Source organism: Chinchilla lanigera, unplaced genomic scaffold (genome assembly GCF_000276665.1).
Source record: "Chinchilla lanigera isolate Chin_1 unplaced genomic scaffold, ChiLan1.0 scaffold00020, whole genome shotgun sequence".
NCBI classification, from domain to species: domain Eukaryota; kingdom Metazoa; phylum Chordata; class Mammalia; order Rodentia; family Chinchillidae; genus Chinchilla; species Chinchilla lanigera.
In genome coordinates, this window is record NW_004955421.1 from 8,887,454 (window position 1) to 8,910,913 (window position 23,460).

The 23,460-nt window shown below is 42.4% G+C and overlaps 1 protein-coding gene across 7 annotated transcripts in view; it reads right to left on the reverse strand.

Moving 5' to 3' along the window:
- The window catches only part of LOC102003352 (inositol 1,4,5-trisphosphate receptor type 1), a gene marked incomplete in the record, with an annotated part of 324,788 nt that overhangs the window by 284,190 nt on the left and 17,138 nt on the right, over positions 1-23,460 (reverse strand). For all 7 annotated transcript variants that reach the window (XM_013513715.1, XM_013513713.1, XM_013513710.1 and 4 more), the window contains 2 exon segments: positions 13,736-13,806; positions 18,658-18,766. In XM_013513715.1, coding sequence (XP_013369169.1) covers positions 13,736-13,806; positions 18,658-18,749 — 163 coding nt within the window.

The window sequence follows — 23,460 nt, forward strand, 5'->3', positions numbered from 1 at the left end:
TGCTTAGGCTGTCTATGCACGTTGCTTAACTGTCACACACCCATCAACTCATCATAAAACAAGCCATCAATTGCATACTATTAGTAACTACTGCCTCTATCAGATGAGGAAACTAAGGCTTAGAAGTTAGGTAACGTCCACAGCCACATACCTGGTGAGAGACAAAGCAGGAACTTGGATCCTGAGCACTCTTGCCCTACTACACTCAGGGCATCTCACCTACTCATTACAGGCAGAAGGACCTTGACTTTGGAAAAGCTTTCATTTTTTTCTATTTGTTCACCTTTTGAAATATTCAGTAATTCCTTCTCCCCACTCCTTTGTGAAGTGTTCTTCACAAAGTAGACTGAACACATTTGGTTTTCTGAGAGCTTCTCGGCTTCAGAGCTAGATCTGCACTCTCCCCAGCTGTTTGCTGACCCAATGGCCCAAACTTAGGGTTTCCACCGGAAGCCGAAACAGAAGGAACAGCTGTGTCCTTTGGTGGGAAAACACAGACACAGTCAAATGGGATCATCTACCTAACCTCTGTCCCAGAGCAGAAATCCCTTCTCTGAAATCCTCAACAGATGGTCAGTGCCATTTGAACCAAGGGAAACTCTAATTTGACACAGGACTCTTCCTTGAGTAATCATCAACATGTACAATTAGAATCAAGTTCCTCATACCTATAACTTTTATACACTAGTTGTCTTTCTTATTTTGGACTTAGAATAGCATTTTCTAAGATAGTCCTAAAATAAGAGAAGACAGCTATGAGTGGCTCCCTGAGTCTTGCAGGAGCAGGCGGGCTTGTTAGAAACACAGTAGATCTCAGGTTTCCCCCCACCCCACTGAATTAGAAGCTGCATTTTAACAAAACCCCCCGGAGGTTCTTATGCATATTCATGTTTCAGAAGCAATGCCTAAGAGGCAGATCTTTAACCATTCCACAAATGTCTAAGTGCTTACTATAGGCCTGGGCTGTGGATAGCCATAGGCAGACAAAAATGGTTTCTGACCTCACAGTTAATGAAATGGCTAAGTTCTAAGTCAAAACGAGCAACAATTAAAAGTCTAAAACCAACAACTGGCAGGGTTATGTCATTTAATATGGACCTGGTTGCACTAAGTGCTTTACAAGCATAAACTTTTTTTTTTTTTGTGGCACCAGGAATTGAACTCATGACCTCACATTTGCCAGGCAGGCACTGTGCCATTGAGCTAAATCCCCAGACCCAAGCATAAACTTTTTTAATCCTCACAAAAACCTAGTAATCCACATATACTTCATTTTTGAGAAGAGGAAATGGAGGCACCGAGAGGCTAAACATATATCCAAAGTGGTATGATGAGGAAAGAACAGAGCTGAGAGTCAACGCACAGAATTTGGCTCCAGAGTCTGAGCACAGGGAAGAGAAGCAGGTCTGCACACAAAGACTCCACGAAGATACCCCACACGACATGTCTAAGATTTGAAGGATGAGCAGCATTACCAAGACTGGAGGTTCAGAGAGCACTGGGGGAGAGACAACGTCAGACAGAAGAAAAAGGAACGATTTCTGATCCACATATGCTGACTGCCAAGAGGAAGTCAGTCTGGAAGGAGCAAATAAAATGGAGTGGGGACTGCAAATGAGGCTAAGAAGAAGGCAGGGAGACTTGTGCAGAGTTCTGTGGTCCACAGCATACACTATATCTTTTATCCAACCTATAAACGGAGAACCACCAAAGAGCTCCAAGCAGTGACATCTTGAGATATGTACAGATCTCTTTGTCTTCCAGGATTGGTAGGTTGTAGGGGTGCCCTCACTCCAGAAGAAAGGAACAAATGCAGAACCAAGTGAGGAGGTCTCATGCTGGAGCTATTCAAAAATGCGATGTGAAATATTAATTTGAGACATACTTCTGCTGACCCTTCCATTAACTTTATTTCCACTGAGCAATATGCCTCTTAAATTTGGGACCCAGGATGTGATATGAGACTCTAGATATATTCTGGCCAGCACAACTCTATGAATTCACTTGACTGATGGATACTCTGCAGTCCTCCAGATGTGGGTTCAAATCCTAGATCTATCTTGGGGCCTCAACCTTTATGGGTTCAGGGTACTCAATTGTAAAGTGCAGAATGTAACACCACCAACATCACAGGGGTCCTCCATCAGATACAAGCAAAGGCATGCATGACCTTCCCTGAATGCCAGGCACAACAGAGTTAGTAGTTAGAGACTCAAAATAATTATCTGCTTTTTAATGATCTTTTATTCACTGGAGCCAAGGAATCTCAAAGCAATAGTCATGAGGGAAGAAATAAAAATCAAACATTGGAGGTCAAAGAAAAAAACACCTTCAGAGGCTGTTAGTCAATTTCTGTCACTATAACAAATGCCTGAGATCATCAAATTCAAAAAAAGCAAAGGTTTATATTGGCTCACAGTTTTGGAGGTTCCAGTCCATAACTGGTTGGCCCTATAGCTTTGAGTCTGTGGCAAAGCAGCACACTATGGCAGGAGGGTAGGGTAGAACAAAATCACTCAACTCATGGCCAGGAAACAAAAGAGAAAAAGAGGAGTGGTCCAGGATTCCACAATCTTCTTCAACAGCATGCCCCCCAATGATCTGAAGACCACTAGGCCCTACCTCACAATGGTTCCACTACTTCTCCATAGGACCACCTTGCCAACCAAGCCTTTAACAAATGTGCCTTTTGGGGTCATTCAAGGTCCAAACCAAAGCACACAGTGAGAATCTCCATCATTTTTCCATGTGTAGGGTAGGAAAACTGCTCAATCCATGGAAGCCAGGAAGCACTGAGAGAGGGGCAGGAGAAAGAGGAGCAGGAGCAGGGGGAGGGGGAAGAGGACCAGAAGCAGGAGCATCAGGAGCAGCAGCAATAGCTGGGGACAAGAACACAATTTTCCAGGTCGCTCCCAGTGACCCACTTCTAACTGGGCCCCATATCCTAACAGCACACTTAACAACAGATGAATCTACTGATGAGTATAGTGTACCTATGATCCACTCACCTTCTGTTATGGTTTGTGTTTAGATGTCTCCCCAAAGCCTCATGCAGTCATAGGCTTTTCTTGGAGGTGGCTGAATCTAGAGTGTGTGATTGATTCATAGTGCAACACAGGGATTAAGGGTGCTGGGATTAAGGATTGGTAATTGTTGGATTAGTTCACTGATTGGATTGGCACTGCCCTAATCCTGGTAGACTGGATACAATATAAGGGCCAGAAAGAGGTTTGTCATGCTCTGTCTTGTTACTTTTGCTTTCTTCTGGCACCATGAATGGTTGCACTCCTGCCACATGCCACCTGCCTTGGAGCCAGTGGATTATGGCCCCAAACCCCTAAAACTGTGAGCTAAATAAACCTTTCCTCCCTTAAATTGTTGGCACTGGGTATTTTGGCACAGCAATAAAAGAAAAGTAATTACGACATCTTCCAAATTAGACATTTGGGAGACACTTTAGATCTAAATCATAATATTCTCTTCCTGTTCCCCAGAAGACTCATGTCCATCTAATTAACAAAGTACACTCATTTAGTCCACCTCTAAGGGTCACCAAAGTCTTTACAGTTCTAGCGCTGCTGGAAAGTTCAAGTCCAAATGCTCCACTGAGACTCAAGGCAAACTCTTGGTTATGAGCCCCTGTGAAAATCAAAAGGAAAGTGAAACACTTACAGTATACAATGGCACAGGATAATCAGTCCCATTGCAAAAGGGAGAAATTGGGAGACAGAAATGAATCAGACCAAAGCCAGACTGATGCCCAGCAAGGCAAAGATTAAATACTACAGCTCCATGTCCAGCATCTGGGACAGACTGTGGCAAGACATGAGCTCCAAAGAAACTGAACAGACCTGCCTCTGAGACACTGCCAGTTGCAGCCATCATGGCCTCTCTCAGGAGTGGCTCTGCTCACTGACTCTAGTCTTCCTCAGCAGACATTCCACATTCCTGGCATTTTCAACTTCCTGAGGTCTCCATTATACTTTCAGCTTTACTCTTAGAACTTCATGCACTGCCCTCTTAGGGGCACAATGCCTGGTCTCCTAAGACTTCTTTCAAACCTGTGTGGAAGCCTCCTTGACCTCATAACTTTTATATCTATAAAATCAGCAGCACAGGGATGATGCCATGGTCTGCCATCAACTTAAGCAGCAGTCAAGCCTCCTTGAATTATGGCTGCAGACTCCTGAGTGCCAGGATGGCTAAGCACAGTGAAACAAATCCGAGAGAACCACATCTGCTTTTTGTTCCTAATTTTCGTAATAGATCTAGCTAAAAGCAGCCAGCAGTACCCATGCCACAACCTGAACACTGGTCTGCTTTAAAATCTCCTCCACTACATTATCCACTGTCCTTGATCTCAGTCTCCCACAAAGTCTCAGGACATGGACAAAATGTAGGCAAATTTCCTGCCAGGGTACAACACACATAGCCTCTAGTCCAACTGCCCAGTGGGTTCCTTGTTCTATTGTCTACATTCCTATCAGCGTTCTGTCTTACGAGCTCTAACCAGAATCTCCCATCAAATTCAGCTTACAGCTTTCCAGGGTTTCTCTGGGTGGCATCTCCAAAACTTTCCAAGCTTCTCATACAAACCAGTTCCAAGGGCTTCTAAAACACATTTCCAGTACAGTTACAGCAATGACCACCCTCAATACCAAAACCCATATTGGTCACATTCCTGCTGCTGGGACAAAATACCCATTATCCACAACTTAAAGCAGTGACAGCAAACCTTTTAGAGCTTTCAGTGATAAACAGCTGGCTGAGACATATGCTATAAATTCACCACCCCTGATTTAGAGGAGGAGGGATTTATTTTGACTTACGGTTTCAGTCCATGTTCGGCTGATTCCAAGGCAGAAATGACATGGTGGAAAGGCATGGTGGAGGTAAGCTGCTCATTCCACAGCAGCCAGGAAACAGAAAAAGGGAAGGGAGAAGCTGGGAACAGAAACATACTTTTCCAGGTCATATTCCCAGTGACCACCTCCAGCCTGGACCACATCCTAACACCACATTCAGCTGTTGAACTCATCGTGGATGAATCCCCATGATCCAGCTGCCTTCTAAACACGTAAGACTTTTAATCTAAACCACAACAAGGAGCTAGTAAAAGTTCATTTTTCAGGAAGAAGACAAGTCTTTACAGAATTACAAGACCTGGGCAGTTTGGAAAGAAATTAAAGGACAGCCTGAGGAAGCAGAGTACAAGTACTAGCAGCCAGTTGACAAAATGTCATCAGCAAAAACAAAACTAGGACCTGGAAGAGTGAAAAACAGTATCAGGAAGAAAACTAATTGCTTTTCAACCAGCTTTTAAACTAAGGATCAACATTATGCCAGGCACTGGGCCAGCAATGCGGGGCAAGCTGTAGTCCCTCCAGGTGCTCCAAATTCTATTCAGGGAGACTAAAATAGAAGACAGCTGTGATAAATACTATACTCAAGGTTGTTAAGCTGGCAACACACATCTCTAGTATAGAAGCTGGCTCAGTGTACCTCAAAATGACGTATTTGACGTTCTTAAAGGAAGAAACTGATTAAGAAATCCAGTAATTTTTTCTTGGACTATTTTGAGGCCAATCCCCTTTCTAAAGGCAGTTTAGAGTAGGTGTGAAGAGGAGGGTTTCTGATGTCAAACTATCTGGATTCACATCCTGGCTCCACCACTTCTAGTTATGTGATCTTGGACCAAATACTCAACATCTTGCATTTCAGCTGCCTTATTTATAAAAATGTAACTTCCTTATGGATCGTTATGAGATTAAATAAATCAATGTATATAAAAGACACTATATATATTAAATAGATTAAATTAACATCTGTAAGGGCTATTTTCAGCATTATTTTCATTTATTTACAGACAACAGGTTATTATTAATAAGAGGGAGATGGAACAAAAAGATTCTTTTAATCCATGACCCAGAAGTATGGGTAGAAACTCACTGTGTGTTCCAACCCCAGTTTTGACCCGGCACTGCTCTGTGACCTCAGCAGACTTCCTAAATCTCTCTAATTTCCTCACTTGTCAAATAAGAGAGAGAAAGAGTTTTCATAAGCTCAAGTGATTCACCACACATCATCATCAATGCTCTGAAGACAGGATTATAAAACCCTCTGCCAAAAGAAAAGTCCTTAATCAAGCACTACATAGTGCTGTCAGGAGAACTGTATAACAATATGACAATATGACCCAATTACACTTGCTGAGATTTCCAAATCTATTTTGCCTTGAATGGAAGAAACCACAATAGCAATACTGGGATTCAATTCGATGACAAAGTAAACCTATTTGTTGCACTGGAAGAATTTTATGCATATCGAGCTGAAAATTGTTCTTCATTAGCAATTAACTGTAAGGGTACAGGAATATAAAACAGGGGTCTGAGGTCTACTTTCCAGGGGAGACTCCAATATTTGCAAAAGAATGGCTCCAGGGCATCACAGGGGGCCCATGCTCAGGATGCGCAGAGCCCTCAGTTACGCTGCTCACAGCTCTCAGCAAGTAGGCGGGACTCTAGCGAGGACTCGCTACAGTGTGTGGGACTCCTGCATAACCAAGTGGCAGGCAGCAGCCCCAGCGATTGTGTAACACGCTGGGAGCAGTCTATGTTGCCCAGGGAATTGATTTAAATTATAGTTTTGTTCCCTTTAAATGGAGTCTGCTGGTGCAAGACTGAAATAAGGTGGTAAATCTGAAATGAAGATTATAAAAAATACTAATCTTTTTATTAAATTTGAATTGACTTTTGTGAACAGAACAAGTTGCAAGAGACTGTCCTACAAGGCAGCTACACACATGCCCAAAACCTTCCATATGCCTCAGAACCTACACTTGACAAGCCCCTTCAATAGTGATTTTTCTACCTTACTTAACAAGGCAGGCAAAAGCTAAGTCCCTTATCCCCCCTGAGAAAGGCCCATCATGCATTAGAATCAAAAGAGGAAACAAAATTTAAGTTAGGCCCTCCCTTTTCCACACGGGTATATAAAACAAAGTAAGATACGGGTTCATTCCTTCAATGACTTGCCCGGGGGAGGGGGGTGGTGTTGCTTAGCAACAACTAAAACAATGTGCTGCCAAAGAGGATGGTTTTCAAGAAAGCTGGGCCAGAAAATGTGCTATGGCCACTCTAGATAACATCTGGCTGCGTCCCCATCTGGCCTGAGGATACGGCCTGATTCTTTCATTCTCTTAACTTGACAGAAAACACCCATAACCCCACAGGAGCAGGAACCTACTTCGTAGCCAGCACAAGGCTCCTAAATTCCAATGCTTCTTTGTCCGACATTTACCTGCTTGTTTCTGCCACTGATTGCAACGTTTCAAGCTGGACGGAATCCTGTGACTTACTTCATAGAAACTCTATTCAACTGATAAGGGAACACAGATCCAGAGATTATACTGGCCTAGTCTAGCCGCTCACTGGCTGTTCAAAGAGGACTCAAATCCTGCTACAAGGAGCACACTGCATATCCCCTAGCTTGTCCTGACAATGGCTAAAGATGGATGCACTAAATAAAAAAGAACAAGGCCTTCCATCTTCCTACTTGGCATCATTTCTCATTTAAATGGTCCTAAATGACAGCTAGGAAGAGCTTTGGCATACAGCAGAAAAGGACTACCTTTCTCATTTACAGACTTCTGGAGGTGACAAGGGCATGGATTTAGGGAATTCTTGTACCAGAAGAAAAGGGTCCCCAGGGCAGACAAGGGAGAAGACACCAGTCCCAACCCTCAGAAGAGGGCTCTGGCCTGACTCTGACACTCAAGAGCTCCTGATCTTTATCAGTACCCGTGGCATCAGGTGAAAACAGATAGTCCCAGCCTGAGGAGGTGTTGCACAGCTCAAAGCAAGGATCTACATGAAAATGCCTTACTACTTTGTCCCAGCTGGACACTGGAAGGTATCTCATCACTTCACTTCTACTTGCATACAAACTGCTGTTGTGTAGACAATCCCACTAACAAATTTCCTTAAAGATTGTCACTGTGTACTGGCGTGGACTTCTTAGAGAATGTTAGTATCTTTTCCCCCCCGGAGTATAAATGACTGGAACATGGGAGGTGCCTAATAAACGTTTCTGAAATGAATGATTACCAAAGAAGAAGCGACATTTAACAATCTACAGGCAAGTTGTTCTATTTTAGAGCCTTCATTTCTTCATCTGTATAAAGGGAACACCCATACCTGCAACACATGAGTGAGTTATACAGATTGAAAGAGATATTTCATGGAAAGTTCTTTATACAAAGTAAATGCTCCATCAGTGTTAGCTACTGTTACTTATAACGTGAGTCTGTTCTGCACAAAACCCTAAATCACCTGAAAGCACAGGGGAATGTACGTAACTCATTTTGCCCCCTACCACCTGTGTCAGCAGCTGATATACAGTAAGACCACAACGATACAGGTGTACTGTGGTTGAAACCAACTTGACTGGAAAGACAAAAGAGCATCAGGCGGCAGGGAAATACCAAGAACATGCATACACCCAGCGTGACATGTACCTCCTCCCCATTTCAGATGCCCACTAATGATGTGATCATGTTTCCTTTTACTTCATCTTTCCTTGCCCAACTTCTCCCCATCCCAACTTCTACATTTCCCTTTAAATAGCTTTGTTCCTCTGAGACTGAGGGGCTTCTCCAAGTCTAAGGATTACACACTTTGATAACATCAAAACAGTAACATCTACCCAAGATCAAGAACTGGGGGCCAGGGTTGGCCCCTTAAAGTGAATGGAGAAGGTCAGGTTTTTAAGGACAAGAACTTTACTGTTGCCCCAATCTCAAAAAAAAAAAAAAAAAGGAAAAAGGAAAAAGATTACACAACAAATGGCATGATCAACTCTAAAACTTATCATATTTCCCCAAATTCAAGATTCTCTCGTTTCTACTTCAACCACCCAGAGGTTATACTTAAAACAGCAGAGATTCTGGAATCAAAGTGGAGATGGACTGTCAGTTACTATCCTTTCTTAGATGCCTTTTCTGTTTAGCATCTTGAGGTGGAGGGATGGGTAGGAGTGGGAGGAGGAAAAGATAATATAGAGAAAAGAATTCTATTCCACGTTTCAATCTGATGGTTGTTTGCCTTCCCTATTCTTTCAGGATTATAGGCAAAGCCAATACAAATCATGGAGAAAAGATAAGTCTTAACTCCCACAGACGCTGGTGCTTAAAATGATATCATATTGACAGAAGAACCAAAACTTATTCTACATCTCAGCTCTCCTCATCGCACAAAGGGAAATGACACTGTCAAAAATTCACTTAGATGATGAAAAAGATTTGATTTATGTGAAATAGATGCGCAGCCAACCTTTCTTTCCTCTAGATAAAGTTAAGGCAGGAGATACAGTCAAGGAAAGTTTTTAAAAATAATTTTAGACATGCACTTTGAACAACTGTGTTCAATTTTTAACTTCCTCATCTACTGGAAAAGATACAGCTACTAACCACTGAGAAACAACCATGTCCCAAGTACTCTGTTAGGCTCTTCATCCATATCAGTTTTAATCCTATTGTCTTTCTAAGGGAAGAATTAGTTCCCACATTCTACACAGGGAGAAAGAAGCTCAGAAAAATTACATCTCTCTCAAGGTCACTCAACTTGCACAGGGAAGCAACGGCCTCAAGTCTAGGCCCATGGTTCCATGTGTAGGCTCTTACTTACAAAGCATTGAAAGACAAAAAGGGTATCAATACACTGTAAAATTATTCTCATATCATTGAAGGATTCTACTATAACTCCTTCCCTTCTACTACCATTTGAGAGTGCTAGGCTCTAACTACTAGGAATGAGAAGATAAAAGGTAAAGCTTACTGAGCCCTTGACTAAAGACCAGATGTCCTTGGCACTAAACTCTTACCTTTTAACTTTTTTTGTTTTAATTTTTGATCAACACATAATTATTATACATATGTCTGGAGGTTTCAATTCATGTATGCATTGGATGATGATTACATCAGGGTTATTAGTATATCCATCATCTTAAATGTTTACTATTTCTTTTGTTTAGTTTTTGGCAATACTAGTGGTCAAACACAGGGCCTCATATACGCATGTTAGGCAAGCACTCAACCACTGAGACACAGCCATAGTCTTTTATCACTAATTTCTTCCTGTAGAAAACATTCAAAATCTTTTCTTCTGTTTTGAAATATACAATGCAATGCCAGCCAGTCATGGTGGGGACACCCATAATCCTAGCACTGTGGCAGGAGGACTGCCACGAGTTCAAGGCCAGCTTGGAATACATAATGGGTTTAAGGCCAGCCTGAACTACATAGCGAGAACCTGTCTCAAAAAGGCAAAAAGAAAAAAGAAGAATATAACACATTATTATTAACTACAGTTACTCTATTGTACAACAGGACATAACCAAACTTCTCTCTCCTAACTGTAATTTTGTATCCACTACCAATCTCTCTCCTTCTCTCCTACTGCTGCTTTTCCCAGTCTCTGGGAACTACTGTCCTACTGTCAATTTCTATGAGATCAACTTTTTAGAATTCCACATGAGTAAGGTATTTGTTCTGTGCCTGGTTTATTTCACTTAGCATAATGTCCTCCAGGTCCCTCCACATTTTTACAACTGACAGGATTTCATCAAGCACTAAAGTCTTAACACACAATTAATCTTCATGATGGCTTTAGGAGGTAGAGATTATGTCAGTCTATTTTACAGATGAGAAATCCAAGACTCACAAGGGTCGAGTAATTTGTTCAGGGTCACACAGGTAAGAATGAGTGGAACTTGTATGTGAACCTGGTTCAAGGACCTACATTATTAACCAGCAAAGTTGAGCTCTGAGGAGGAGCACACAAAATTAGAACCCCAAGGTCAGAAGTCATGGCCAGCACTGCATCAACTGGCCTCTGCTTTCCATTTACTTAAGAACAGGTTATGATGGCTCTCAATATAGAAAATCACTTGGCAAGGAAACAATGGAAGCAAGAGCAAACCCAAATGACTAAATGTAGCTCTGCAGACTGTTTAGATAAAGACTCCATTCTATTGGGCTGTTCGCCAGCACCCCTCTCTTCCACATGGGTTTGTTAAACTCCAGGATGCAATGACACTGCATGGAAATAGGCTAGAAATGCCTCCAGATCGCCCAACTGCCCAATGCACAATGTCTAAACATCAAAATGATTTTAACTTCAAAACATACTTACATCTGGAAAGCCAGCAATCTCTTCCAAACAAGAGATCTCTTTTCTTCAATTTAGGAAAAAAGTTTTTAAGTATGCTATACCACAGCTGAAGGGATACTTTGAAAAACATCTTAAATACCCACTGCCCAAGTTCGTCATGAAGGAACCAACCTCTCCAGCACTGCAGCAGCTTGCCCAGGTTTACCTGCCTGGGCTTCTCACCTGGGAACAGTGAACCCCCAGTTCAGCATACAAAGGCCAGGAAGCCCTGACCCACATCCACACAGCCTGCAGCACAGGCTTTTCTGAACCAGATTTTCCCATAAGTACAAAGCAGTTCACAATCTAGAAAACTTTATTTTTAAATTATGGAGAGACATAGTCAACAAATCAAGTTATTGTCAAATGACCACCGGTAGAACCAGGCCAGGCCATAGGTGGACTTTGGTTCTTTCCAAACAGCCTCTATCAGACTGTTGCTTTTATCTACAGACAATCCCTTCAAATCAGCCACCAGCTATACATCCCGGCATGAGACAATTTTAACCTAGTGCTAGGAAAACATATCTCTTCCGACTTCCCCTGCTATGGTCCTATTTAGTTGAATGTTCTGACTGGGTATTCAAAGCCCCTGGCTCGTTCCTGATAACAACTGCAGGACACTAAGTGAAATAAGCCATGGACTGAACAACAAATACTGCACAATCTCACCTATATGAGGAATCTTTTTTTTTTTTTTGGTCCCAGAAATCGAACTCAGGACCTTGCTTTTGCCAGGCAGGCGCTGTGCCACTGAGCTATATCCCCAGCCCTACATGAGGAATCTTAAAGAACTGAACTAATAGAAGCAAAGACTACAATGGCAGTGACAAGGGGCTGGGATGGGTTGGGACACTGAGGGGATGTAGTCAAAGACAAAATTTCATTTAGATAGGAGGAATAAATTCAATAGATCTACTTACAAACACGGTGACTACCAACAGCAACGATATAGCGTATACTTTAAAATGTCTCAAGAGTTTAAGTGCTCTGACCACAAAAATGTGAAGAAATGTATACATCCCTCCACTTGGTCCCAGGTACAAAAATCAAGCCTGACTAGCTCTTCCCTGAGCAGTGAAGTTGATAGTTTATAGTTCATTACTATTAGCAGCACTTCCTAAACTTGGAGAGATAAGAGAATCACATGGAAAGCTTTCAAAAACCATAGCGCTCAACATCAGTATTTTAAAAAGTTTTCCAGGTGATTTCCCTGTGCAGCCAAAAATTGAGAACCAGACTCCTACTCCACCCCTCCCCAGCCGTGGAACCCCAGAAGAAATACTTCACTCTTAGTCCATCCATGCCCTCCTCAGGTAATGATTCCCTGAGCTAATGCAGGCAGCAGCCTCAGCAAAGCGAGCAACACAGTCCGTTAACCATGGAGTGAAGAATTAGTTCTCTGAAAGACTACATTATTATGGTTGGGTCAAATCTTTCACAGCCTGTGCACTCAAAATTTTGTTCTGGAAAAAGAAACAGGTAGAAGACGTGACAGTTACCTCAGGTGCCCATTACCCAGGGACTGCCTACATCAAAGTCTTTTTTAAAAACAATAGTTTCCCCTAATCCTCAGGTGAAAACATTCTCCTGATATGCCAACTAGATGCTCAACACCAAACATCTTCCAAATGGCTTCTTTCCATCCGAATGTCTGCCTTCTATTCTACTCTAACTTCTTTAGCTTTCATCCAAAAAGTCCATTTCTAAATTATTCAGCATGAAGAATTTATAACTAAAATGATATAATCTGCACCTCAAAGCTTGAGTCCTTTGAGTCTGAGGCCATGAGTCAAATACCTAACTCTGTGGGTTCTTAACTTTAGCTATACATGCGAGAAGCCTTTAAAAATGCTAATACCCCTACCTCAACCTCTGGAGATTAATTTAATTGCTCTAGAGTAAGACCCTGAGAATTCATTTAATGTTACATCAAGTCATTAACTACCACGACCACAAAAAAATAAAATAAAGTGTTTATCACCGAAGATAGCAACTATATTTTAAATACCTTCTGCAGTAAACTCAGTTATCTTTCAAGGAAGACACCAAAAGCAAGAGGTCTAAAAAGAAAGCAAACACTGGTAGGAAAGTTGATCTACCTCTTTTAACTCAAAAGCAAATGTGTCATAAAGAATGTCTCATTCTACTGAGGGGATCTAGGAGTATCAGTATTCCAAATGCACAGTGAGATTTGCTGGAAGAGCCAATGTTCCTTGTAACTAGATCCATAAAACCTATTTGTTTGGAGAAATATCTGCATCAATGAATTGGCACTTACCAACAGGCATCTGACAGACAAATTAAGGACCTAATAAAAAAAACCATCCCATCTTGACACCAACACTAAATTTATTTATATATTTTCCAGAAAGTTATAAAGCCAGGAACTGAACACAGATTGAAGCAGCCACATAGGTAAATAAATTCTCATTGCTTATCAAAACCAAAACACACATACACAGTGATACCTTTCAAGAATTTTCAAGTGAGTTGAGATGGCCACTCCAGAAAGGCCACCATCTTACCTCTGAATTTCTTAGGCGGATTATTAAGGTCCCCAGCTTCCGGCTGCACAACACAACGATCATCAACCAGTCTGCAAAGAAGACACAGATAAATGCTGTATCAAACCAAGTCTGGAAAATAAAACCCTAAGCACTATGCAAAAATCAAATATCCCTGGGTTTTCCCTGTGCATAATTTAGACTGCCACAGTCACCCAATAGACTGACTATTGGGGTGACTATTTACAACAGAGGTCCCCTATGCGTGGACTTAAACATAATTCAAAACCCCAGGTTCTGGACCTACTGAGCTACTGATTTCTGTCGCTCCTTTACCCTGAACCACACTCAGACCTGAGCACAACATGTAGCATTGCTAAGTTAGAAGACACAGCAATGGGTCAATGTATTCAACTAATCACAGCTGAGGAGCCAATTGGTGCCAGACACTGGAACACGAAGATGAGCCAGGCTTCAGCTCTAGGGCACGCAAGGCTATTGCTGGAGCCCTAAAAGCAAGCTGATAAGGATAGTATAACCTAAGGGCTATAAGACAAGGAATAAAATAATACAGCCAGCAATGAAGTGTGCCTGAGATCACATGAAAAGCTGCAGACAGGGAAGTTATACTGGAATTACTGGAAGGGTAGAAACAGAGGAGGGAGGAAAAAGCGCAGAGCGTTTTCACATGTCAGGAACCCAGTGCAAATGCACAGATAGGAAGAGGGTTTGGAGCTTCATAAGCAATTAGTGGAGAATATACAAAAAAATTGTGAGTCCCAAATTACATATTTAAAATCTTGACTGGTCCATCTAATTTATACAGCACTTAAAAAAAAAAAACACTACAAATACTATTTTGAATAGATGATAAAACTGAGACCTAAAGAAGTTATATGACTTGTGCAAATTCTTAAAGCTGGTATTGGAAGAGCTGGATCATTTTCCAAGTGGCCTTGAAACTTATTCCTAGCGAACATGTTATGGTTTGGAGTACTTTTTGCCATTTGTCTATGCTGCCTCTTACCACAAAGGCAAGGAACTATTAAATATTCAGTCTGTACTCCTACTGCTCTTTCCTTCAGAATTCCCTTTCATCCCTATTATGGTTTATATCTAGACATCGCCCTAAAGCCTCATATGCTCATAGCCTCATGCAACCTGGAGGTGACTGGGTTATGGGGTACAGTAGCCATGAGGAGGAAGGGCCTGGTCAGAAGAGGCAGCTCACTGTGAGCATGGCCCAGAGGGGCAGCCCTCCCTTCCCAGCTCCGCCCCCGACACTCTCTCTCTGCCTCCTGGATTCTATGAGATGAACAGCTTCTCCTCCGCTGTGCTCCTCTGCCATGCCATCTTGTCTTGGAGCCAACTGACTATGGACTGAAACCTCTATAAGCTATGGGCCAAAATAAGGCTCTCTTCTTTCAAGTTTTGGGTGTTGGGTATTGTGTCTCATCAATGAGAAAGTGACTAAGACAATCTCCTAAAGTCCGACCATATTGCTCAAGACCCTGATTCTGAGCCTCGCCTTCTCCATAAAGCTTCATGCCCCACACGCAAGCCTTTCTGGTCCAGGGAACTCCCTGCCTCTCCTGCTCCCTCCTCCCAACCCCCCTGGCTAACTCTGAAAGTACACTGGAATAAAAGCTTCATGAGGGCACTGTATTCCCTGTTTTGCAGCCCAAAAGATGTGCTAGACTGCAGCTCAGTATCCATCTGTAGGTGATTCAAAGTGTCCAGAGGAGCCCAGCAAGCACTTTGCCTCCCATAGCTTCAAAACAGAAGACCTCACTATTCATCAAGAGGGCGGACAGTGTGGCCAATAGTCTGAGACTTTTTGCAAAGATCAAGAGTATAAATATACACACAGAGTCCCACCCCAGGCCCCTGTGAGTGTAAATACAGTAATGGCACCAAAGCTAATGTAACACTTGAAAAGGTGGGGTCAGAATCCAACCCAGGGCAGGGTTAATCATCAAGTTCTCAATCAAGGAGGAAGCAGTGGGAGAAAGAGTCCCAGTTGAGTCTAGATTTTAGCTGGCACTTCCTAATAGTAGCATGCTGCAACTGTGTCATTTCACTCCTCTTGGTCTCAGTTTCTCTGTCTGCAAAATGAAAGAATTGGTCTTCAGAGTTCTCAAGTAGGTGGCTATTCATCAGTTTCTGAATATACTGAGGACCCAGTCTTCGCCAGATTTACCTAAGCTATACTCCAGGAAAAAACCCCAGAACCTTTCTTTTTAACAGATTTCAAAGGTGAGTCGGAGCCATACCCCTGGCTAGCACATGTGTGCACACAGGTTCTCCAAGTTCTGTTGGAGTGCTAAAAGCTCAGTGAGTCAATAAAGCCGTTTGGAGGTAACCACCATTCATCTACAGACACCAGGGCCATAAAGACTGCCGGTCACTCACAGAGTCCATGACTGGTGATCCATAAACATTAACATATTAAAAGGAAAAAACACTATGGGAGGTTGAGGCAGGAGAATTAAAGGTTCAAGCCCAGTGGGGTAACTTCGTAAGATCTTGTCTCAAAATAATAAATAAAAAAGAGCTGGAGATGTAGCTCTCTGTGAGAAAACCCTGAGAGTTCAACTCCCCAGTACCAAAAATAAAAATAAAAGACAAAAGAGGATCAAACTTAATTTTCCAAATCAATTAGCCTCAAATATGTGCAAGAAAGGAAAACATTCATGTGAAACAACTATTACAGCCCAAAGTATAAAAAACAGTCATCCTCACTTTATAATGGGAAGGGCGAAATCTCCATTAATTGGTTTATAACACTAGGGGAAAACATATAAGGCAAAGAGTTTGACATCACAGGAATTTTTTAAATGGATGCCCTAACTGGGGGTGGTAACACACTACAGTCCCAGCTACTTGGATGGCTGAGATGGGAGAACGAAAGGTTTGAGGTCAGCATGGGTAATATAGGGAGGCCCTCTCTCAAAATAAAAAGAGCTGAGGATATAGCTTAAAGATAGGGCACCCACAGAGTCAACCCTCTGTACTGTAAGGAAAAAAAAAAAGAGGAAGAATGGATATTCTGGAAGAAAAGGAGGAAGTAAAAGGAGGTGCTAAGATTCCAGGAGCTCAGTGGGGATCAGTATGTGACTCGCATGCAAGACAGCCTGAGTGACTAGGGGAAGGGGACCACTGAGGAAGGACGAGCACATGGTGGGGTTGAGGCTTGACAGAGCATCCAGACAGGGCTATGCGCAGCCAGTGGGATGGGGTGGGGTGGGGTGGGGGAGTCAGGGAAGGGAGGAACTCCCTGCAAAGGGTCACTGTTAGGACCCTTAGCTGTGGAGACCCAAATCTCCTGAGCTATGAAAGCTGGGGCAAGTTACTGCACCTTTCTCAAGAGCAGAGGTGCTGCCACCATACCCAGTGATGACACCAGAGCTCACCATGAGGAGGTGTTTAAGGACTTAGACTATGCCGTGAGCACAGGACCTAGTACAATGCCTGGCACACAGTGAACACCTACAGGGCTCAAGCAGTGCTTACCGCTGCTGTATATTATTGTAGTCACTGCTGAAAAAGAAGAAGAGGATATAAAACTCAATCATGGAGGACAGAAAAAGAAAAGAGACAGACAAGAAGAAAAAAGGGGCAGAGACACATACGCAGAAAGAAGCCTATTTGCTAAAAGCTACAGAACGTAAGTTGATGGTGGGTCTAAAATGTAGAGGGGCCAAATGCAGAAACTAGCACTGGATTTGTTAATGGGGTAGTAACAGATGACTTATTTTTATGGGATGATGTTTGAAAACAAAATTTTCATACAGTATGAATGGGCGTTGGACGTCTAATTGACATATAATCTCGAATCTGAAGTAATTTCTTCCTTAAGGGTGGAGTAACCTGAGTGAGAGTCTGGGAGTACTCACTCTGCCCAAATACCAGACAACAAACACGTTTCACAAATAATTATAATTAAAAAAGAGATTCTAGTTGCTTTGAGAATAACATTTTTGGAGAAGCTGTTGGCCTGCCTCCCTACCCGTTTATTTGAAACCAGTTCTTTCCAAATTCAACAATGCCCCCGCAGACCTAACTCCCCTGTCCTACACAGACCATAAAGACCATTCCTGACTATTCTGGAGTCTACTGTCTGGATTCTCCATTCTGCTTCTGCCTTTTGGGTCTTCACTTTTCATCTCCTCTCTTCCACAACAGAAGTAGGAGGAGAAGGAAGAAGATAATCAAAGGAATATATGACGGAATACATTTGTATCCTAAAAAGATGAATAAAGATTAAAGTACAAATGAGCAAAATTCTGATTTACAGAACATTGTGCAATTTGTAATTCCCAGTAACCGCATTTGGCAATGTAAAGTAGGAAAGGTTCTGCTTCAGAGAAGACCTAAGCATCCAAGAAGTTACAGTCCTTGATTATACTACACTCGAGGCACTATTTGAAAAGAACAGTTGCACATAACTAAGGAATATTTCTCTGGGTCTTTAAACATTAATCTTTAAATTCTAGTCCATATTCTTAGCACTTTTCTCCTTTCATATGAAGAGTGAGTTATAATAACTTTTGAATTAATAGAGTCCTAATGACATTTGTTCTCTCAAAGCTGACAGATGCAGTGTTTTTGTATAAAATGTTAAACTTAGCTAACATGGGAGTTGGTATTTGTGATCTCGACTGCCTTGGAAAAGCTGAGTAAAATGGTAACCATTTTATCTTAGAAAAATCAGGATTTTTATTAGTACATATTAATTAAGTAGAATAATAGGTTTCATTGTTACATTTTCATGTATGCAGGGAACATTTGATCATACCCTCTTCCCCTACTTCCCTCGCTTACCATCTTCTATCTGTTCCCATCCCCATCCTTTTCTCTAATAGTTGAAAAATCATAGTTTTTAAGCTGATATTATGATGTCTTAAACACATCTTGCTGCAAGAGAAATCACATGCTCTTACCCCAAGGTGCTGATAAATCCATTTGTCGATCCCTCTGCGTACAGAGAACAAATGTCTCCAATATGTAGGAAACTAGACATTTTGTCAGACATGTCTTTCTTGAGAAATCCTAAACAAAGTCAAACAAGAAAAACTGTTAGAAGAAAAAGAAATGCTAGAAGAGGGGGAAAAAAAGTCACCAAGAGTCAGCTTAGCTCAATTTTCCAAAGTGCCTTGCTTAAACGTCAAATTTAAACAGGCGTTTGACAGGCAGGCAATTCCATGAGCCAAGTAAGGACATATGCAACAATATTTTTCCCATACATTGTTTTTAATTTCAGCACATTCCAACCACAATAACATTTGTCTCTAACAAAACCACACCTGAATCAGATTCTACAAGTTGAGGACCCTCAATAATAAACAGAGAATATAAAGACTGCAGGGAACTCCGCCAAAAACTTTGCAGTGATGAAGGAGTTGGAAACTCTGACTTAGGAAACATTAACATGTTCAACTTGCCTCAGGGAATGTTAAGTCAGAAGGAAACACCTGCTATAAAGCTTGGGTCTGGCAAAGCCATCCAGCCTGGGCCAAAGTGCCAAAGCAACAAAATGAAATTAATAAAAGGAAACCTGCAACAACCACAAAGCTGCAATAGCCTTAACGTCAAAAACTGTATACACTTCACCCAAATGCTACTTAAATGTATTTTCTCCTTAATCAAGAAAAACTTCCAGAGAGAAAAAGACCCATGCACCTGGCTCACACCCTTCAGTCTTTGGGTAAGAATAATACGGCTCCCTGACCAGAATACTCAGTGAATCAGAGGCAGTCCTAGAAAATGCTTCTAAGTTCCAGGAAATTTCTACACAGCACACAAATCATTAAACACACACACACACACACACACACACACACACATAAATATCAACAAAAATATTGAAGTGATTCATAAAAACAGCTTTCATCAGGGCCATAAATATTGAGGAGTGGGAGCCAATTGTAAAAAGCTAAACTGACATTTAAAAAAACAAACTCAGTTATGTGGGAAGACAGCACTTGTGTGGACTGCAGCTGATTCTCCAATGTGTCCTCAGCCACCTGGTGCGTAGATGCAGGGCTAACAGAAGTCTCCCCAAAATTCCTCCCCCAAATCTAGACTCCCTCAAATGCCTTTTCCCATCTATTTATTCAGGACCCTCTCTAAAAAATCATTTCCCCCTCCCAAAAAAAAAAACCACAAGGCTTGTAATGGTATGAAAAAAAATATTCTCTCCTCCTCAACTGCTTTCTCAGTGCCAAATTTTTATTTGGAAGAATTAGGCAGCAATGATCAGCAGAAAACTTCAGGAAACATCCTCCTGCCTTAGCAGAAATCCACTTGCCAACAGCAAACACCACTAAAGCTTAGTTCTCCATTTGTGAGATGCTAGAAGGAAAAGCTGATTTTTTCACCCCAAACCACCCAGATACTGCAAGAAAGATAAAGAGCATTTCACTGAACACCAACTTATTTATAGAGGCAGACAGCAACTGAGAATACAAAATAAATTGTCGAACAAAAGAGTCAGCATCTCTTAGCCTGGAGGAAAGACACACAAAGAGCATGCAGGGGGACAACAGTCTGTCAAGTACTGCTTTCCAGAAGCGTGTCACTCACTGTGTCATTTCTTCCTACTACCTAGATGTTATACCAAAAGGCACGTCAAAGTATTTTAACATCCCCAAAGGTGGCACCAATGGAAAACACCAAGGGCATTAATATTTCCCTTGCAAGCTTATATTTAAAAGCTTCATTGTAAAGGGCTGGAAAGCACATTTTTGGAATTTTTGGGAGGTGTGGGGGGTGCTGGGGATCAAACCCAGAGCCTGTGCATGCTTAGCAAGCACTCTACCACTGAGCTATTTCTTCAGTCCAATAGTGATACAACTTTAAGTGAGAAAAAGCAGGCTACTGTACGTAATGAATGCACAAAATGATTTTTTTCCTAGTGCTGAGGACTACAAAAGTACTCCGTCACCAAGCTACGTTCTCAGCCTTTGAACTAATTATTGGAAAAATAATTTGTTTGAAGTTTGAGTCAGACCAAATTTGTGTGTGTACACATTCCCCAGAACACTGGGAAACTGCCAAATGTAACAGAGCAGGTATGTGCTGGGACAACAGAAATAACCCCTCATCCAGTGACTAACATGCTCCTTCTGGGCTTGCCCTGTGAATGGGCATTAGTCCCCAGGAGAGACCAGGCCAGCAGAGCAGTGTGAGTGCTGTCTTCTAAACTTTCATTTCAGCAAGAGGCATCCTGCTGAGAGGTTCCAGGCCCTCAATGCCAAGAAGCAGAAAACACTGTGCAGCAGAATGGCAAAGCATGATTAACAATGTTCCACACAGCTGATCATTCCAACAGATATCTGGACACTGCCTTTCTACAGCAAGACTCTATAACTTTCATTTTTTATTATATTAGCTAACATCTGTCAAGCACTATCATGTCCACCATCATGCTAAGGGTTTTATAAACATTTTCTTATTGAAAATTTACAACTATACCATGAGAGGGGGACTGTCGCTGTTCCCATTTTACTGTTGGGAAACTGAGGCTCAGAGAGTTCAAGATGCCCAAGTCATACTTAATTAGCAAGCAGCAGGACCAAGGTTCCAAACCAAGTCCAGTTAGCTCTTCATCAACAATAATCCCTGGAACATAGGCTTAAATGCTAATAGTTCTTATTCTTGGGTGGTGAGATTATAGAGAACTGCTTTACTTTATGTGCAATTCTGTTTGCTAATTTTTCTATCTTTGCCATGCAAGACTTTTGCAAGTCAGAAAAAAAAAATTAAGCATCTTCTTTCTCACCAATGTACTAACTAGGCAGACAGGATAACTGAACAAGTAACCTTCAGCCATATTTTACATTTCCCCCTGAAAACACTCACCAATACATCCACCAGCTAATGATCCTTCAACTAGGCAATCTGCCAAGGATCCCAATTAAAAAACAACCAAAAAGGGTGGGAGGAGTCTTCAGGGGGATTAGGCAATGATACCCTCACAAAGAAGCAGGGAGAAGAAACTCTTCTGCAAACTTCTGAGGATCTTCCCCAGCCTACTTTAATGAAGCAGAGGAAGCAGAGGAGGAGGAGCTGAGGCTCTGGTACAATTATCAGTGATGTTTTGGAAGAAAAACAAAGGCCAGGAAAGTCAAAAGAACAGACTGCTGGGGCTGGAGGGGAGGAGGTCGCCCACAGGGTGATGGGCCTGGGAGCAATCTTCAGGAAGACTTCCTGTTGTTCAGAAGCAGGGTGGGACAGAGGGCTCTTTATCTGATTGCAGACCGTTTGTGCCTCCAATCTTCTAGCAGCTGCTCTCAGAGCTCCTGTGTCATTTGCACAATGGCAGGGGACCACCTATGAGAAAAACAGAGCCAGCACCAACCTGCCACGAAACTGCGTAACTGAGACTTCCAACACTACACGGACACCCAGGGTTTGTTTTTCATAATACTCTGTGCCTAACATAGAGAAGAATTATAAACTCCATACAGCAAAGAGATGCCCTGTGTAAGTCAGCTGGGTAATGTCATTGTACAAGAGACTTCCTGTACAACCTGTGACAATTTAGTTTATGTTAGGAGAGATGATTATCCTCCCTAATTCCCCTGCTGGGAAAAAAGCTGAACAATACAGAACTATACTCAACTCCCACCACGGAGCATACTGGCCTTTCAAAACACAGAATCACAGAATGAACACCGGAAGGAATCCTGTAAAGCATGTAATGCCAACTCTCGCCCAAGAACAGAACCCCCCCAAAAGGTCTCCTCTGAAGGGTCTCAACCTGCACTAAAACCCTGGCAGAAGAGCTTCTTACATGTTCAAACAGCCTTGCTAGAAAAATTGCCCCTCCTCTTCCCCTACAAAAGGACAGCAGCAGCCCAGAACTTCTGCTACTCTTCTGTTCTTTGATGCCTCAAAGGCCTCAAATCAATGCAAGCCTCCTAGGTATTGTCCCAATGCCATAGCTTTTTTGTGTGAAGTCTCATCATCCTGCCCCCATTCCTGACACGCCATAGCCTCACGGGTGCCCCTCACCTCCTGCCAGGAGAAAGCATCAAACCCCAGCCCTGCCACTTACTCATTGCAGCACATCAGGTAAATTCCAGAGCTTCTCTAAGCCTCCCTTTCTGCAGCTCTGCCTTGGGGAGACAATACGCATATCCACACCAGCAGGTCATCATGAGATTCAGCCACATGACATTCACCAAGCACTAAGCAAACCACTTCGCACAAAGTCGGGCACCATCTACGTGAACTGTTACTATCAGATGACAGCTTCCGCCCCCCACTTGTAAAAGCAGGATTCTGCCACTTGTGAAAATAGGATACTTCCAGAGTGGCTTAACCAGTGGCAGAGAAAGGCAGACAACTTCCCCGGAAGGTGTTCCTGCAGGCAGAGGCTGCAAGAGCTCATGGCACCTCACACACCTTTGCTTTCCACTGAAACTTCTCCTGAATAATATGTAAAGAATAGGGACCTTTAATTCTATCCCTACAGAAGGACCATGTGAGAATCCAGGTGCTGGTCTTCAGCATCCATGTTGCTTTCTGCCTTCCCTACCCCTTCTTTGCATCTTTGGCATTCTGCTGGCTCCGGCTACCTCCACATGAGGAGTCCCAAATCTGTACCTCATGGCCGACAGCTGCTATGGTTCTGTTCCTTGCTGCCCACGGATCTCAATGTGCCAAAAATAATTAATCTGCGTTCCCAACCTGCTCCTCTTCCATACACACTTCTCGCACCACCACCAAAGCCTAGTGAC